Source organism: Saccopteryx bilineata, chromosome 9, assembly GCF_036850765.1.
Source record: "Saccopteryx bilineata isolate mSacBil1 chromosome 9, mSacBil1_pri_phased_curated, whole genome shotgun sequence".
Lineage (NCBI taxonomy): Eukaryota > Metazoa > Chordata > Mammalia > Chiroptera > Emballonuridae > Saccopteryx > Saccopteryx bilineata.
This window is the reverse complement of record NC_089498.1, coordinates 18,044,853-18,064,061: the sequence shown is the minus strand read 5'-3', so window position 1 is coordinate 18,064,061 and position 19,209 is coordinate 18,044,853. Positions and strand designations below refer to the sequence as shown.

At 44.7% G+C, this 19,209-nt stretch overlaps 1 protein-coding gene across 3 annotated transcripts in view; it reads right to left on the bottom strand.

Moving 5' to 3' along the window:
• Positions 1-4,687: 4,687 nt before the first annotated feature.
• Positions 4,688-19,209, bottom strand: part of CTCF (CCCTC-binding factor) — a 56,334-nt gene continuing 41,812 nt past the window's right edge. For 2 of the 3 annotated variants that reach the window (XM_066242498.1, XM_066242499.1), the window contains 5 exons: positions 14,290-14,450; positions 13,195-13,377; positions 12,311-12,446; positions 7,903-8,064; positions 4,688-6,182 (listed from right to left, as the gene is read on the bottom strand). In XM_066242498.1, coding sequence (XP_066098595.1) covers positions 5,998-6,182; positions 7,903-8,064; positions 12,311-12,446; positions 13,195-13,377; positions 14,290-14,450 — 827 coding nt within the window. In that variant the 3' untranslated portion in view covers positions 4,688-5,997. The remainder of the gene's footprint in view (positions 6,183-7,902; positions 8,065-12,310; positions 12,447-13,194; positions 13,378-14,289; positions 14,451-19,209) is intronic. The other variant, XM_066242500.1, reaches the window with a different exon arrangement.

The window sequence follows — 19,209 nt, the reverse complement described above, 5'->3', positions numbered from 1 at the left end:
ATTTACGCCACTGTATTGAATACAAATTTCAACAAGGAAGAAATGCTACAGAAGCATGTAGAAATTTATTGAAAGTGTTTGGTGAAGGTACAGTTTCTGATAGGACATGCAGAAGATGGTTCGAAAAATTCGAAACAGGTGATTTCGACCTCTCTGATAAGCCACGTTCTGGGCCATCATCTTTGATTGATGACAATGTTGTTAAGACCATGTTGGAGCAAGATCCTTTTCTGACAACATCGGAGATCACAGAAAGGTTTAATTCAGCTCAGCAAACCATTTCGGACCATATTCAGAAGATAGGATTGGTGTGGAAATATATTATTTAATAAAGTTTATTGACGATAAGAAAAATTTGTATTTTGTTTTATTCCAAAAACGGACAGAACTTTCCGGTAGACCTTATATAAAAAAATTTTTTTTGGCCCTGGCCGGTTGGCTCAGAGGTAGAGCGTCGGCCTGGCGTGCAGAAGTCCCGGGTTTGATTCCTGGCCAGGACACACAAGAGAAGCGCCTATCTGCTTCTCCACCCCTCCCCCCTCTCCTTCCTCTCTGTCTCTCTCTTCCCCTCCTGCAGCTGAGGCTCCATTGGAGCAAAGATGGCCTGGGCGCTGGGGATGGCTCCTTGGCCTCTGCCCCAGGCGCTAGAATGGCTCTGGTCGTGGCAGAGCAATGCCCCGGAGGGGCAGAGCATCGCCCCCTGGTGGGCAGAGTGTCGCCCCCTGGTGGGCGTGCCGGGTGGATCCCGGTCGGGCGCATGCGGGAGTCTGTCTGACTGTCTCTCCCGGTTTCCAGCTTCAGAAAAATACAAAAAATAAATAAATAAATAAATAAATAATAATAAAATAATTTTTTTTGAATTTAGAGAGAGGAAAAGAAAGAAACATTGATTTGTTGTTCCACCTACTTATGCATTCATTGTTTGATTCTTCTATGTGCCTTGACTGGGGGTTAAACCCCTACCTTGGCATATCGGGATTATGTTCTACCAGTGGTTGGCAAACCGTGGCTCATGAGCCACATGCAGCTGTTTGGCCCCTTAAGTGTGGCTCTTTGGCCAGTTTAGGAGTACCCTAATTAAGTTATAACAATGTACCTACCTATATAGTTTAAGTTTAAAAAATTTGGCTCTCAAAAGAAATTTCAATCGTTGTACTGTTGATATTTGGCTCTGTTGACTAATGAGTTTGCTGACCAGTGCTCTAACCAACTAAACTAGCCAGCCAGTTTGGGTAATGGGTATGCAACAGAATTGAATGACAACCCCTAGACATGTTTTCTTTGAATATATGTACCCTGATTTATTGATGTCACCCCATTAAAATAAAAATTTATTTATAAAATATAAATAAATAAATAAATAAACAAACTAGCCAGCCAGGGTAAAAAAAGATTTTATTTTGAATGAAGTCACACAGGATTATCATAGGGCTATGCAGTGGGAGGTCCCTTTGCAGCCTTAACTTCCATGAGCATGTCACTTTTCTTGCCCAGACTATCCAAAAGAAATCCATGTTTAATCTTTTTCTTCTCTTTTTTTTTTTGTGTGAGATAGGTCTACTTCAATGATCTAATGAGGATGAGAACATGACTAATAGGGACAGACAGGAAGGGAAGTAGCAATTCTTTTTCTTTTTCTTTTGTATTTTTCTGAAGTGAGAAGTGGGGAGGCAGACAGACTCCTGCGTGCGCCCGACCGGGATCCACCCAGCAAGCCCACTAGGGGGCAATGCTTGGCCCATCTGGGGCTTTGCTCCATTGCAACAGGAGCCATTCTAGCTCCTGAGGGGAGAGGCCATGGAGCCATCCTCAGTGCCTGAGCCAACTCTGCTCCAATGGAGCCTCGGCTGCAGGAGGGGAAGAGAGAGAAAGGAGAGGGGGAAGGGTGGAGAAGCAGATGGGTACTTCTGTGTGTCCTGGCCGGGAATCGAACCTGGGACTTCCACACGCTGGACCAATGCTCTACTACAGGGCCTGCATCAATTCTTTGTTGAGGCACCTTAGTTGTTCATTGATAGCTTTCTCTTCTGTGCCTTGACTGGGGGGGGGGGGGGGCTACAGCAAAATGAGCAACCTTTGGGCTCAAGCCAGCGACCATGGGGTCTTTATGACCTGACACTCAAGCTAGGGACCCCGCGGTGACTTTGGGGTTTTGAACCCAGATCCTCTGCATCCCAGTCTGATGCTGTATCCACTGCGCCACTGCCTGGTCAGGTTCCATGCTTAAACTTTCAAACATTTGAGTGAATACAATGAGAAATGAAAAGCTCTGCCAAGCCTGACCTATGGTGGTGTAGTAGATAAAGTGTCGACATGGAATGCTGAGGCAGCCAGTTCAAAACCTTGGCCTTGCCTGGTCAAGGCCCGAGAAGCAACTACTATCAATTGGTGCTTCCTACTTTTACTCCCCAAACCCCTTCTCTAAAAAAATAAAAAAAAAACTCTGCTGAAGATAAATGTGTTATGCAAAGAGGCTATGTTAAATACCTACCAACTGATAAAAGCTATATGCCCAGTGAGACAATTCTGGTAGGGGCTACTATGGCTCCTGTAAGGGGCTAACCCATGGATGGGACAGAGACTGAATGCTCTGACTGCCCCAGATAACGTTTTCCTGGAGACCTGACTGCACGGGCAGCCTAAGGTTATATAAGTGTGTCCGTAAAGTCATGGTGCACTTTTTGACCAGTCACAGGAAAGCAACAAAAGACGATAGAAATGTGAAATCTGCACCAAATAAAAGGAAAACTCTCCCAGTTTCATACCTATTCAGGGCAGTTCAATGTGGGATCACGCACAGATTTCTTAGGGCTCGTTAGGTAGGTATCCCGTATAGACACTCCAGACTTGTCACTGACTGACGGCCTACCAGAACGGGGTTTCTCCACCAAACTGCCGGTTTCCTTCAACTGCTTATCCTGAGTGATGTTATTCCTATGTGGTGGCGCTTCATTATAAACGCGCCGATATTCACGTTGCACTTTGGTCACGGATTTGAATTTAGCAAGCCACAAAACACACTGAACTTTCCTCTGTACCGTCCACATCTCGACTGGCATGGCCGTGGGCTGCTCCACTGTATAGACGGTGTTACGTCATCATCTGCACATGTGCACATGCTGCCACATCATCCTACAGAAACTGGGAGGGTTTTCCTTTCATTTGGTGCAGATTTCACATTTCTATCTTCTTTTGTTGCTTTCCTGTGACCGGTCAAAAGTGCACCATTGGCCTGACCTGTGGTGGCGCAGTGGATAAAGCGTCAACCTGGAAATGCTGAGGTCGCCGGTTCGAAACCCTGGGCTTGCCTGGTCAAGGCACATATGGGAGTTGATGCTTCCAGCTCCTCCCCCTTCTCTCTCTCTCCTCTCTCTCTCTCTCTCTCTCTCTCCCTCTCCTCTCTAAAATGAATAAAAAAAAAAAAAATCAAAAGTGCACCATGACTTTACGGTCACATTGTACATCTTGTTCTTTTTTTTTTAATGATAATGTTCTATATTATTTTTTTTTTTAATTTTTTTTCTTTTTTCTGAAGTTGGAAACAGGGAGGCAATCAGACAGACTCCCACATGAGCCCGACCGGGATCCACCCGGCATGCCCACCAGGGGGCAATGCTCTGTTGCAACCAGAGCCATTCTAGCGCCTGAGGCAGAGGCCATGGAGCCATCTCAGCGACCAGGCCAACTTTGCTCCAATGGAGCCTTGGCTGCGGGAGGGGAAGAGAGAGAGAGGAAGGAGAGGGGGAGGGGTGGAGAAGCAGATGGGCGCTTCTCCTGTGTGCCCTGGCTGGGAATCGAACCCAGGACTCCTGCACACCAGGCTGACGCTCTACCACTGAGCCAACTGGCCAGGGCCCATCTTGTCCTTTTTTTTTTTTTTTTTTTTAAATCTTTATTCATTTTTAGAGAGAGACAGAGAGAGAAGGGGGGAGGAGCTGGAAGCATCAACTCCCATATGTGCCTTGACCAGGCAAGCCCAGGGTTTCGAATCGGCGACCTCAGCATTTCCAGGTTGACGCTTTATCCACTGTGCCACCACAGGTCAGGCCCGTCTTGTCCTTTTTTATCTTTCACTGACAACTGGTAAATTGGAATTCTAGTTAAAAAACCCTAAAATTAGTGGCTGAAGCTTTCACCTAAAAGGGGTTTGCCAAAGCCCTCTGCCTAGAAACGGCCAGCAGCAGCAAGATGTCGTTTCAATAATGTGTCAACTTCCTAACACAACTCCCTTTGCATCTAGCTTCCTGTGGTAACAAGCAGCTATGCTGTCCAGGAGTCTCCTAGTGATCCTACATCTGTCTCCCCTCTCAAGTCAACTTCTCTAGGGCAGACTGGGCCCAGCTTTTCTGGCCTGCCTGCAGCGCTTGGCAGAGCTTGAGGTACTGATCCCAACACTTTCTGAGCTGATATCCAGAGAACAGAGCTTCCCATTCAGCCCCTTCTAGTCTAAGCTCTGTGGCCCAACCCCTCTGCCATGGGGAATCCACTCCCTAAAGTGGATCATGGAGGCTGGTAGATGTCCATCCACTCACACACACACTTTCAGGGAGTTAAAACTTGCAGCAGGATGCATTTAGTCTTGTATCATCTGCCAAGATCATTTCCCATCTGCTAGAAAGGAAGTGGCCACACAGCCTGCCTGTACCACCTGAGGCCACACATGGCAGGAATCACGCAACACAGAATGTTTGGAGCACTTGTTAATCCGTTATGATTTATTAGCTGTACAGCAGTAGATCCTCCTCCCCAGCTTTCAACCCCATCACATATTTTATTACAGGCTTCATGTTGGTGTCCTAAAATAATGGAAAATATCACACAGTACAGCTAAGTACAAAATGCATCAACCTAGAGTCTGATAGCTAACTGATGGCTCTTAAAAGCAATACACAGAAGAAAAAGTGTTTGAAATCAACAAGACTGAGGCTCTCTAAAAAACATTTTAAACATGTGACAGTTCATGTGCAAGAAGAATCTTTTTAGTTGGTTTTGCTTCACATTACTTTTTTTTTTGAAGACCCGAAGTTTAAATTACTGACCTAGTGAAATTTTCTGGCCCAGTGTTTAAGGGCTGCTGTGACCCACTCATAATCACCCTCTGCTTTAACAGAGGATGTATAAAACACAAAATTGAGCTACAGACAGAGCAAAGAAAATGTGGATGGGAAATCATAACTGAAAGTTAATTGTACAAGGTTCAAATGCTGGCTCCATGGGCTGGAAATCCCGGTCTTCCACGTGGGTGTCCGGTGCTAACGGGCAGCAGTCTGTGTGCTGTTCTGCTACATGATTGTGATCCAATTTCTCGTCAACATTTACACACTACAGCATCTGTGGTAACTTAATTTGCAAGTAATTAAAATGCTGGGTTTTCTCACACTGCACTTCTTTTTCAACCTCTTAATTAATGGAAAAGATTAAAATGTAAAAAAAGTTATTTACAAGCTTGACCATACCAGAAACTTTGCCAAGAAAGAGGCAAAGCCTTCAGGACAAAAACCGATCATAGCATGCCATATTATTGGTGTGCAGCCGACTCCAAGCAAAGGGAGTCAGGGAAAAAGCAAAAGCAAAAACCAGTTTAAAAGTCTAAGCCCTTCCCAAGTCTGCATTTACAATTAAAAACGCTCCTGGGAAGAAGACCATAGAACTCTGGGAAACCCGGTGGCCATTCTGGAGTGGTTTACATAGCAAGAGAGAGGGTTCAATGTCTCTGTTTCCAACTAAGAAAACCAGTTAGGCATCAACACTGTCTCAGCACTTCACAGTAAACCCTCAGGGACTCAGAACGTTCCATGATTTGCTACCATCAAATGCAAGTTCTAGTTAAATCACATTTTTCTAACATCATCCTTGAAGTTTTAGTTCTCAGTATGTTTGGTAAAATGGTGTAAAATGGTGCTTTTCCCAAAGCCAAAAAAGAAAAAAGAGAAAAATTAAGATGCAGGCCGTTTAAACACAGCCCAGAGCAGTCCTGGCAATGACAAGGCCCTGCCATCACCGGTCCATCATGCTGAGGATCATCTCGGGGGTGAGGTCTCCATTGGGGGCATCTGTGGCAGCTGGCTGGGCCTCCTCTTCCTCCCCTTCCACGGGCTCTGCATCTGGCTCTTTTTTTACTTCAACTATAATGTTCTCAATTGCACCTGTATTCTGGTCTTCCACCTGAATGATAGCTGTTGCTGGCAAAAAAGAGCACGAAAAAAACAAATGTTCCATTAAAGCCCCCAATAATTGCAAAGGTCCTCTCGGTCTTGACACTAAATGAGTATCAGCAATGTAGGAGAGCCGCAGGTAGTAGTGATTCTGAGTATGTCAATCAGAAGACTCAATGATCTAAAATGTGGCTATACAAAGCCCCAATACTCTAGGAACTATCAAAGAAGAAAATGCTGGCATTTGTCTTCATTTGCCTCCCAAATTACATATGTATTAAAAGCCTTAGTTTTCCTTAATGTCAGATGTAAATTTGGCCTTTACAAATAGTCTGAGAGGTGAAAGTAGCAGACAGTGTCACTAGGATCACAGAATGTGTGATGAAGGTCTGTTTTAGAGGATGTACCTACAGCAAGAACCTGACATTTTGACTCTGGAGCCCTCCCACACCCAGGGCTCTCCGGCTTGTTCACTCAGCGTGTAGATGAAAAGTTCCCAGGATCTAGAGTGAACCATCCCACTTTAAATTAATTAATTTATTTATTCATTATTAGAGAGGAGAAACAAAGGGAGAGAGAGGAGAGAGAGACAGAGAGAGAGGAGGGGGGAGGAGCTGGAAGCATCAACTCCCATATGTGCCTTTACCAGGCAAGCCCAGGGTTTTGAACTGGCGATCTCAGCATTTCCAGGTAGATGCTTTATCCACTGCGCCACCACAGGTCAGGCCGTGAACCATCCCACTTTGATAAGACATCTATACATGAGGCTCAGTAGACACATTAAAAAGGTAGATTAAAGCTTGACCAGGCGGTGGCGCAGTGAATAGAGCATCGAACTGGGATGTGGAGAACCCAGGTTCGAGACCCCGAGGTCGCCAGCTTGAGCATGGGCTCATCTGGTTTGAGCAAAAAGCTCACCAGCTTGGACCCAAGGTCGCTGGCTTGAGCAAGGGGTTACTCGGTCTGCTGAAGGCCCGCGGTCAAGACACATATGAGAAAGCAATCAATGAACAACTAAGGTGTCACAACAAAAAAACTGATGATTGATGCTTCTCATCTCTCTCTCTGTTCCTGTCTGTCTGTCCCTATATATCCCTCTTAAAAAAAAAAAAAAAAAAAGATTAAAGCCTAAATTAAATGACAAAACAAAACATGCCAGCTTTCAGGAGATCTGGAGCAAAACATGACAAGACTAGAGACCTGAGTTCCCCAGTCTGCTGTCACAGGGCTATGTCTAGTACAATAAATACTGTAGCCCACAGTCATATGCAGTACGAGGTGGAGGGTCAACACCTCCTTTGTGTCCACTCATTAATCAGAAGTCTAGCAACTAAATCCACAGGCCTGGATTTCTTAGACGAGGAACAAGTTCAGCACAGAAAAACTGCTTTCTCTCTCCATCCTTTAAAGTTTGGCTCTTTTACATTCGTTACCACATCAGTTCTGCCAGCTGACTGTGACTTCAGTTGTTTTGTAAAATCCTCCCACATTAATAGTACCCATCTTGTAGAACCTAAGTACTCTTCTATGCTAACCTTTTACTAAAATAAGTTCCCAGATATTTCAGGCCTCAGATATTCCCCAGTAAAAATTAAAAAATTTGCTTTCCTAAGAGCTGGTTCCTGGTACAACCATAACTTGTTCTAATGGCTTCATTCCCATCTTCTCAAAGAACAGGACCTGCCTGGCTTCCTCACATGCTGGGAGAGGATGCTAGCCAGGTACTGAGCTGAGACAAGTAACCTACGCTGGTTCTGTTTGGGTTGGTTGGTTCTGCCAGGGGGGCGTCCTCTTCTTTTCTTGGCGGGTGGTGGGGCCGGGGTCACAGGCTGAGGCTCTGGCTCAGGTTCAATTTCCACAGCAGGTTCCTCCTCATCCTCATTGTCATCCAGGTCTGGCTCAGCATTTTCTTCTCATGAAATCAGGGAGAACAGGTGGGGGAAGAAAAAAATAACACAAATAATCACAAACTCTGTGAAGATTAGGTATGTATTTGTTTTCATTGTTAAAAGCTTATTTTAAAAATGCTTTTGCTGAAATTTTTGCTATCAGCCATAACAGAATAACTTGGTATTGCAGCAGAATGAATAAGTAAATGAACTTGACTACTGTTAAACATATTTTATGCAGATTGAGTATTTTTTATTTAGCTTTAGACATCAGAATATTGAGTTTCAAATTCTTAAAGGTAACACCACCTATGCCAATCATATAACAAAACCACAAAAATAGTGTTTAGCCTGACCAGGCGGTGGCACAGTGGATAGAGCGTCAGACTGGGATACGGAGGACCCAAGTTCGAAACCCCAAGGTTGCCGGGTTGAGCACGGGCTCATCTGGTTTGAGCAAGACCCAGACTGAGTCTAAGGTCGCTGGCTTGAGCAAGGGGTCATTCAGTCTGCTGTAGCTCCCAGTCAAGGCACATATGAGAAAGCAATCAATAAACAAATAAGGTTCCGCAACAAAGAATTGATGCTTCTCATCTCTCTCTCTTCCTGTCTGTTTGTCCTTATCTGTCTCTCTCTCTCTCTCTCTCTCTCACACACACACACACACACACACACACACACACACACACTGTTTAAGTTGAAAATAAAACAGCCTGACCAGGGAGTGGCACGGCGGCTAGAGCGTCACTCTAGGACATGAAGGACCCAGGTTTGAAACCCCAAGGTCACCAGCTTGAGTGTGGGGTCGCTGTCTTGAACGTGGGGTCAGATATGACCCCATGGTTGCCGTCTTGAGGCCAAGGTCACTGTCTTGAGCAAGGGGTCACTGGTTTGGTAGAATCCCCCCCCGCATCAAGGCACATATGAGAAAGCAATCAATGAATAACTAAAGTGTCGCAATCACGAGTTGATACTTCTCATCTCTCTCCCTTCCTGTCTCTCTCGCAAAAAAATAAATAAAATAAATATTCTCTCTATCCACTATACAAGAATAAAGCAAGACATTAAGCCTGAGATGGACTCTTGAAGATGTGGTCCTGTTGTCTCTGAGTGGGTGGAAGGCTGAGTGGGTATGGGTGTGTGCCAAGGGGCAAGACAGAAGGTCCTGATGCATTGTGAGGTCCTGTTCACTAGGATGAACAGCAAAGAATTCCTTGATGACTATTATTGACGAGGTTTTTAAAAAAATTCATTGATTTTAATGAGAGAAGAAGGAAGAGAGGAGAGGGGGAGAGAGAGAGAGGGAGGGAGAGAGAGAGAAAGAGAGAGAGAGAGACAGAGAATATCAGTTTATTCTGATCGGGGATCAAACTGGCAACCTCTGCACTTCAGGGCGACACTCTAACCAACGAAGCAATCTAGCCAGGGCTATGGACTTTTTAAAGACCAAGTTCGTGTACTTAATCTAATTCCCAGCTTAATTTAAATACCAGATCCAAAGGGTCATTCTTAACTCCCTTACTTTGTCCCTAATGCCATAATCACACAAAGAGAGAGGAGACTACTGAAGAAGAAATATTGGTGAGGGGACTGATACACAGCTTTGAGCCCCAGATCTCTTACTCTCTCTGAGACCTATGACAATGACCACACTGGACCTGTGTCCTTATATAATTTTTAAAGCTCCCAACCTATTTACTAGTGATCTGAAGGTCAAAAAAGCTGAGATAACCCAAGTAATCATGCTTTGTGACACTCTACTACATAACACAGCTGTATTGCCCACCGTATACCACAATTGAAGATTTCTTCATTAAACCGTTTAGGCTTCATTACTTATTTAGTAAGGGTTGTTACCCTCATTTTATAGAAAAAGTGAGAAGCTAAGTGATTTGTAAGGCACAGTTAAGGCACAGCAAGTGGCAATCAAACCTCTGACCCCAATTTGGGGCTGTTCTGCTTGCCCAGCCCTGCAGGCAGCCTCAAGAGCTCTTGTTACCGCCCCCTCACCGCCACTGCACAAAACACCCTGCCTGCCTTCCTCCAGGAAGCACAGGGGACAAGCACACTCCTTTTTTCTGGAACCAAATGATTAAATTTAGCAATCTGAGGGTAAATGCCTAATCTTCAGGACAAAAATGCCTTATTATGAAGTGAATAAACTCCTAGGTGAAATGTGGGGAACACACTGGAACAAGGCAGTGTGTCCAGAACTTCCTACTGAACTTATTTGAACCCCTATTGCCTAAGTTGGCCCAATGCCTAGAAAACTAAATAAATTAGGTTAGAACTTGGGGGAGAAAGTGCACAAAAAGGTTAATAGGGTTAAAAGTTTATTGGCTTGGAGAAATTTTGGCAAAAACCTTGAAAACAGAGGTAGACTCTGCTGGTCAGACTCTGAAGATGGCCAACAGGCGAAACTACCGGGAGGGAACAAATGACTGGCCTTTGAAAGCAGAGACAGAAAGCCCAGACTTTGGGGGTGGCAGGGAACACTTGTACTAGGCATGAGACCCAGAGCCAAACTGCTCTACAAACCAGCAGTGTAGAAGACAAAAGGGGGAATTATAGAAGAAACATATATTAGGGACTCTTCAGCTAAAAGCTGCTTCTAGTGAAGTACAATCAGGGACTGACCCATGGAGCAGTGCCATGGGAAAGAAGGGACAACATCTGTGACAGAACAAAGCCCTGCAACTAAGGGCACTGCGGGAACCGTCAAGCTCAAGGCTCTCTGTGGTCCTCTAGGGACACTTGGGCCTTCGGACATTCCTGGGCACCTCCCAGCAGTGTACACACTCTCTTAGACCAACAAGGGGGTCCCACACAGGTAGTTTCTTAGTAGAGAGTGGTGTGTGCTTTTATAAAAATTAAGCACATTGATATTTTAGAGGTTATTCACTTAGAGACTGAAAAAGATACTGCTTAAAATACACTTTGCAGCAAAAATAAATTACTCTTATGCTTACTGGATGCCCCTCCAAGAAAAAGCTCAAGTTCTGAATAGAAAAATGAAGGTTTTGCTAAAATAAACAAAAATTAAAGGAACCTTCTTACAGATCTAAATATAAAAAACCTAGTGCTTTTATGAACAAGTTTTAAAATAAAACCAATAATGTGACTAAAGTTCTTTAATATACTCAATTTTCAAAAATTTCATTTGCCTTCCCACTGTTTCTACTACAAGTAACAGAGGAGACAAAATGAGGAATCCTTAGAAATACATGAGGCACGATCTGTAACCCTCAGTCTGATGCTGCTTTTGGAGAACTGCGTGCTCCCAAATAAAACACCTGTCATTCTTCTCCAAAAAAGTCACGGATGTGCCTTTTCAACTGGGTGCCAGCAGCCCAAGTACCAAAACTATAGAACCTGACACTTCGGAACAAATTTATATCCTCAAATGTGACTCCCACATTACCAACACTGCTGTTCTCCCTCCTTCTTCATGAGTCTAACACCTCAAAGCATACCTTCTGCTTGGATTTCATGATTAGAAAGGCAAAAATACCCCAGAGAGCAACAATGGTAGGAAAATAGACAAAGTTTTATTTATTTTATATATTTTTAAATTTTTAAAGATTTTATTCATTTTAGAGAGAGAGAGAGAGAGAGAGAGAGAAAGGGGGAGGAGCAGGAAACATCAACTCCCACATGTGCCTTGACCAGGCAAACACAGGGTTTCGAACTGGCAACTTTAGCGTTCCAGGTTGATGTTTTATCCACTGCACCACCACAGGTCAGGCAAGTTTTAAATCATAAATGGAGATATTAAGGAAGGAAGAGAAAGGCTGACCTTCACGAATTTGATCAACACATCTCAAGGCTAGGCTGACAGAGGCAGTCAAACCAGAAGTTGGTCAAGATGCTTAAGCAACCTTCTTCATGTCCATTAGATTCATTGCTCAAATCTAGACCAGCTTCCTAAATGTAAAAGTTATGAACATAGAAAAGAAACTCTGCTGGCCTTAAAATATCACTAATCTGGGTCAACTGAATCAAGACATTAATTTTGCTTTGCCTTTAAATAAACACAACATATACGGTATTATTAAGCAATTTCTAGAATGCTATGAGAAAAAAAGAAAAAAAATTGCCCCGAAACAAACTGACTGCTGTTATATATATACACATATATATACACATTAGGAAGATTAGCAGTTTCAAGGAAGAGTGACTGCCTACTTCTATGTCCCAGCATATCTGTACACAAACCAGGCAACAAAATCCGCCACGTGCAACTGAACCAACAAACAAGTCACTCACCACTGTCGGAGGAGTCTTCTTTTTTAGAGCGCATCTTTCTTTTCCTTCCACGTTTACTCTTCTTTGTTTCTCCTCCATTTTCTCCTTCTACGCCATCCGGGCCGGCGCAGTTATCAGCATGTCTCGCCATGGTATTCTAACAAAAGGAACAAACCCTCTTTCACATTACTAAAAAAATAGGTATCAGCATTGGCAGTTCTCTTTATTTTAGTATAATAAAATACAAAATGAAGTATCTATAGTAAGTCTAAATGTCTGCTACAGTATGTCCTAAACATGCTCTTCTCATTCAGGAGAAATGGACTCCCTCTGGATGGGGAGGCTTTGGAAGGGGAAGTGAGGGAGAGAGGAGGGAGAGATAGAAGGAAGAGTCCCTCTGAAGACGAGGCTAGCCCCGAGTGGAGGGCTTAGCAGCCTGTAAGCAGGAAGAGCCCAGCTCCCTGGCCTGTGCAGACCTGACCAACCAACACGGTCCCGAAGGAAGACAGAGAACAAACCTCTTAGGGCATTCCCCATCAGCGATGGGGTCACACATGGACACAACACCTTGAAGTGGGGATGACCGCCCCTTCCCAAAGGACAGAGCACCACTACGTTTATTACCGCAGTGGGAAGACCTGCCCTGCTTAGCAGCAGCAGACCAAGAACACGATATTAAAATATTTTTTATTTACTTATTTTAGAGAGAGAGAGAGAGAGAGAGACAGACAGACAGAAAGGAGGAGCAGGAAGCATTAACTCCCATATGTGCCTTGACCAGGCAAGCCCAGGGTTTTGAACTGGCGCCCTCAGTATTTCCAGGTCGACGCTTTATCCACTGAGCCACCACAGGTCAGGCGAACACGATATTAAGAACCATAAGAGGATATAAAGCCGACTCTTACCCGGCGTGTGAACGTTTTTCCACACTTAGAACAGACAAAGGCCGCAGGAACAAAGTTGGGGTCGTGATAGCGTTTGAAGTGCATGTCGAGGAGCTGTTTCTGACGGAAGGTCTTGTCGCAGTGGCTGCAGGCGTAAGGCTTCTCCCCGGTGTGGGTGCGCTTGTGCATGATCATGTGCCTCTCCTGAAAGAGAGTGGGTGGAAAAGAGGCTTCAGAGCCTGTCACCGGGCAACCCCAACTACCACCTGTGCCAATGTGGCCAACAGGGTTTTCTTTCCCTGGGATCTAGGCTTGTTGGAAGCACACGCTGCTCTTTACTGGGGTGCGAAACTGCTTCCATGAATCCCAAGCAGACAATGTGCAATCTTGGGGGTGCTGATTCTCTAGCTCAGGGTCCCCAAACTTTTTACACAGGGGGCCAGTTCACTGTCCCTCAGACCATTAGAGGTCCGGACTATAAAAAAAAAAAATGAACAAATCCCTATGCACACTGCACATGCCTTATTTTAAACTAAAAAACCAAAATGGGGACAAATACAATATTTAAAATAAAGAAGTAAATTTAAATCAACAAACTGACCAGTATTTCAATAGGAACTATGGGCCTGCTTTTGGCTTTGTGCCGCCGCCACATACAGTACTCCAGGAGCACAGCATCCGCATTTGTGCTCCTCTCACTGACCACCAATGAAAGAGGTGCCCCTTCTGGAAGTGTGGCGGGGGCTGGATAAACGGCCTCAGGGGGCCACATGCGGCCCAAGGGCTGTAGTTTGGGGACCCCTGTTCTAGCTCATTCCCAAGTGTTCGGCTCTAGGACCAGATTCTTCCCTTCTCTCAGTCCTAAACTTAATTCCCAGTTATGAGAAAGAAGTGAGTTGTCTGCCTGAGGTGGGGGTGGAATGGGTAAGTTGTGACTGAATAAAACATCAGCTGGAGACTGAGATACAATCAACAGGATTTTTGGTGACATCCCTCGTAAATCATAGTTTGAAAATATTATTCTTAAAAATAGCCAACATATAAAGTATGTAAGAGTCCTCTGTTGAAACCTGACATCCATGTGGCATCAACTGCTTTCAAACTCTGAGTCTCTACCTGTCTGCAAGCATAATCGCACTGGTCACACTTAAAGCGCTTCTCATTCTTGTGTGACTTCTGATGCTGGATGAGGGCATAGCGCTCATGAAACACAGCATCGCAGTATCGACACTTCTTGCCTTGCTCAATATAGGAATGCTGCTTTCGCAAGTGGACACCTGAAAGCAAAATATAAATCCCAGTCTAATTTGTGAAAACACAAACAAGCATTTCAACAAGTTAACACATTTCCTTTTAATTCTTAAAATAATTACTGCTATACAGAAAATGGATTAAAAGGAGGAACAACAACAGATGTGGGGAGAACAGTTAAGATGCTAAAACAGGACAGGTGAGAGAATATGGTGGTTTGAACAAGGGTAATGGCAATGGAAATGGAAGGAAGGGAGAGAACTGATGAGAGATCTACAAAATTGAATCAGCAGGATTTAGTGATACATACAGAGTGCAAAAAGTAAGGTGGGTGTCAGGGATAATAGCCTGGTTTCTGGCTTAGAAAACCAAGCAGATAGGGGGCCATTTACTGAGACAAGGAACAGTAGATGAAGGCTGAAGCCCAAGCTGTGTGTGTTTTTGGGATGAGGGGTGGTCAAGGGGATTTAAAGATTCAGTTTTGAGGCCCTGGCCAGTTGGCTCAGTGGTAGAGCATCGGCCTGGCGTGCAGGAGTCCCAGGTTCGATTCCTGGCCAGGGCACACAGGAGAAGCGCCCATCTGCTTCTCCACCCCTCCCCCTCTCCTTCCTCTCTGTCTCTCTCTTCCCCTTCCGCAGCCAAGGCTCCATTGGAGCAGGGATGGCCCGGGTGCTGGGGATGGCTCCATAGCCTCTGCCTCAGGCGCTAGAGTAGCTCTGGTCGCAACAGAGTGACGCCCCAGATGTGCAGAGCATTGCCCCCTGGTGGGCATGCCAGGTTGGGCGCATGCGGGAGTCTGTCTGTCTCCTGGTTTCCAACTTAAGAAAAATACAAAAAAAAAAAAAGATTCAGTTTTGGACATATTGAATTTGGAATGCCAATGATATTAAAGTAGGGCAAAGGATGGCAAGGAACAGTAATATAAGCCTAACTTGAAGGAACATAAATTTAGGAGTTAGAATTTGAGTGAGATCATGGGAGCTGATGAAATCACTAAGCAAAAAGTAAAGAATGGCCTTGGCTGGATGTCTTGGTTGGCTGGAGCATCCTGACAGGCAAAAGTTGTGGTTTTAATCCCTGGTTGGGGCACATACAGGAACAGATCAATGTTTCTGTCTGTCTGTCTCTCCTCTCCTCTCCAAAATCAATCTTTTTTTTTTAAAGAATGGATGATTACGGGTCATGTTTTTTTTTTGTATTTTTTTTTTTTTTCTGAAGCTGGAAACGGGGAGAGACAGTCAACAGACTCCCGCATGCGCCCGACCGGGATCCACCCGGCAAGCCCACCAGGGGGCGTCGCTCTGTTGTGACCAGAGCCACTCTAGCGCCTGGGGCAGAGGCCAAGGTCCCCAGCGCCTGGACCATCTTTGCTCCAATGGAGCCTCGCTGCGGGAGGGGAAGAGAGACAGAGAGGAAGGAGAGGGGGAGGGGTGGAGAAGCAGATGGGTGCTTCTCCTGTGTGCCCTGGCCGAGAATCGAACCCGGGACTTCTGCATGCCAGGCTGACGCTCTACCACTGAGCAAACCAGCCAGGGCCTACGGGTTATGTTTTAAGAAATCTAACAGTTAAGGCCAGTGAGAGGAAAAAGTTACTAAAATAAGAGGAAAGTTGAGAAGCAATAGTCAGAGAAATAAGAAAGCTAACAGGAAGTAGTGTCATGGAAGCTAAGGGGAAAAAGTGTTTTTTTTTGTTGTTTTTTTTTTTCATTTTTCTGAAGCTGGAAACGGAGAGACAGTCAGACAGACTCCCGCATGCGCCCGACCGGGATCCACCCGGCACGCCCACCAGGGGCGACGCTCTGCCCACCAGGGGGCGATGATCTGCCCATCCTGGGCGTCGCCATGTTGCGACCAGAGCCACTCTAGCGCCTGAGGCAGAGGCCACAGAGCCATCCCCAGCGCCCAGGCCATCTTTGCTCCAATGGAGCCTTGGCTGCGGGAGGGGAAGAGAGAGACAGAGAGGAAAGCGCGGCGGAGGGGTGGAGAAGCAAATGGGCGCTTCTCCTGTGTGCCCTGGCCGGGAATCGAACCCGGGTCCTCCGCACGCTAGGCCGACGCTCTACCACTGAGCCAACCGGCCAGGGCCGGGAAAAAGTGTTTTAAGGAGGAGGGCACAGTCCACTACAAAGAATGGTGCTAAGACAGGTCAGAAACCTTTTAGGCTGAGAGAGCCATGAACGCCACATATTTTAAAATGTAATTCCATGAGAGCCATACAATGACCCATATACATTACACATTATCCAATAAAAATTTGGTGTTGTCCTGGAGGACAGCTGTGATTGGCTCCAGCCACCCACAACCATAAACATGAGCAGTAGGAAATGAACGGATTGTAATACATGAGAATGTTTTATATTTTTAAAGTTATTTTTTTAAATTAAAGATTTATCTGCGAGCCAGATGCAGCCATTGAAAGAACCACATTTGGCTCATGAGCCATAGGTTCCCAAACCCTATGCTAAGAGATCAAGGGAGATACGTGCAATGTTACCTACATTCTGCAATGTGGTGTCATTAGTGATCTTAGCAAGAGCCACTTTACAGAGTGATGGGGAATAAGCCAGATGGGAGGGAAATTAGGAGCTGTGAAACAGAGGGTGTGAGGGTTGGTTAGGAAGGAGGTTGTAATTAAACCTAGAAGGGGAAGTCATTTTCTTCAAGACAAGAGAGATGTAAGCATGCTTAGAGGTACAGTGAAAGATCAAGGCGTGAGAATGTAAAGATGAAGGTACAAAGACAATACTGATGGTGTAAAGGCTGCCGAGAAGACGAGAGAGTGGGATCAAGGCAAATGCAAAGGGAGAGAGACCAAGCAAAGGGAAAGACCAAGGACAAGAAGAATGACACCAACTCTCTAGTAGCAGGAGGGAAAGCGGATAAATGTAGATGCAGGTAGGTTTGATAATTTGAAGTTTCAACCTGCTGCCTTAACTTTGTTAAGCAGGCAAAGAGGTCACTTGCTGAGACCAGAGAGACAGAGAAAAGGGGAGAAAGATTAGAGGTTTAAAGAAAATAAGGGTGATTTACCTAATTGTCATGGTCCCTCCCACACACAGCAGTCACCCAAACATATATATAGTATATGAATCAATGAACAAACTCACTGAGGAGAGTTTGACAAGGATAAAGAGTTAGACTAGCCCTGGCCGGTTGGCTCAGCGGTAGAGCGTCGGCTTAGCGTGCGGAGGACCCGGGTTCGATTCCCGGCCAGGGCACACAGGAGAAGCGCCCACTTGCTTCTCCACCCCTCCGCCGCGCTTTCCTCTCTGTCTCTCTCTTCCCCTCCCGAAGCCAAGGCTCCATTGGAGCAAAGATGGCCTGGGCGCTGGGGATGGCTCTGTGGCCTCTGCCTCAGGCGCTAGAGTGGCTCTGGTCGCAACATGGCGACACCCAGGGTGGGCAGAGCGTCGCCCCTGGTGGGCGTGCCGGGTGGATCCCGGTCGGGCGCATGCGGGAGTCTGTCTGACTGTCTCTCCGTTTCCAGCTTCAGAAAAAAAAAAAAAAAAAAAAAAAAAAAAAGTTAAGACTGGCTAGGAGCAATGGGAGCCCAACTGCATTTAGGATCATGAATTTATGGTGCTACCAATCTGATTCAACGAAGGTAATATATCAAACTTAAAGATGTCCAACTCTAAAAAAAAAAAAAAGATGTCCAACTCTAGGTAATAGAAATGAGGTAAGGGAAGGAATGGTTGATTGACTTTTTAACTAACTACCCATGTTCACTGTTTGAAGACCTTTTATATACACATATATTTCAAATAATTATAAAGCCTCAACTTTCCCCTCTGGTCCTCTGATAGAGATCTAACCAATACGTAAAAGACTTTCTTTCATATATAGTATTCTTATTAAATACTTGTAATAACAGTCCTGTAAGGTAGGTATTATTCCTGATTCAACTGAGGGAAAAAAATGGCTCAGAGCAGTAAGTATTTGGAAGTGAATCTTGACTCGAGTAGGTCTGTCTCCAAAGCCTAGGCTTTCCTATGTAACAAAGTGACTAATTAACGTTTATTTCTCAAAGGACAATGCCTTTAAATCTATGTTCCTGATTTGACCTAGGTACTTATAATTCCCCCCCAATACAAGAAATAACTTGTGAGGACTCAAGCCCAGCTTTGCTACTCATAAGCTATGCTGTGTAGCTTTTGATCAAGATGCTTGTCTGAGCCTTGGGTTTATCAGCTGTAAAGCTAGAATACATGTGTATGGTCGTTGTGAAGATCAAAAGAGTAAAGAAGTCAAACTACTACTGTTTGCCAGCTCCTAGGCAATTTATAAAGTAATAGACAGTTTGTAAAGTACCATAATTTATCTAAATATCAAAATGTAAGAATTATTTTCAAGGACAAAGAGCAGACTGGGGCAATAGTTTTAAAATCTTTTAAATAAGAAAAACAAAGGGAGAAATCCAGGTGATCATATCTTTAAGTGTAAGTCATACTAAAATTTCTACTGCTAAATTTTGCCTCTATATTTATATAAAGTCTCATTTAATTATGTGCAGAAATGTAGTTATGTTACCAAAAAACCGGCCTAATTACCTAGAGAAAGTACAAATGTTCTAAAAAATGCAAAGCGGACTGACCTTAGTTTGAATTCTACCATGTCACTTGCCTATCTACGGACTTTAACATTATGGCTACTAATTAAAAGTACATTACTGTTTCCTCTCATCGGCTCCCGTTAACTTATAAATAAGCTACATTCAGGAAACAATCTTGTGGCCTGACTGTAGTAAAAGAAAAAAAGAGGAAAAAAAAAAGCAGCTAAGCAATG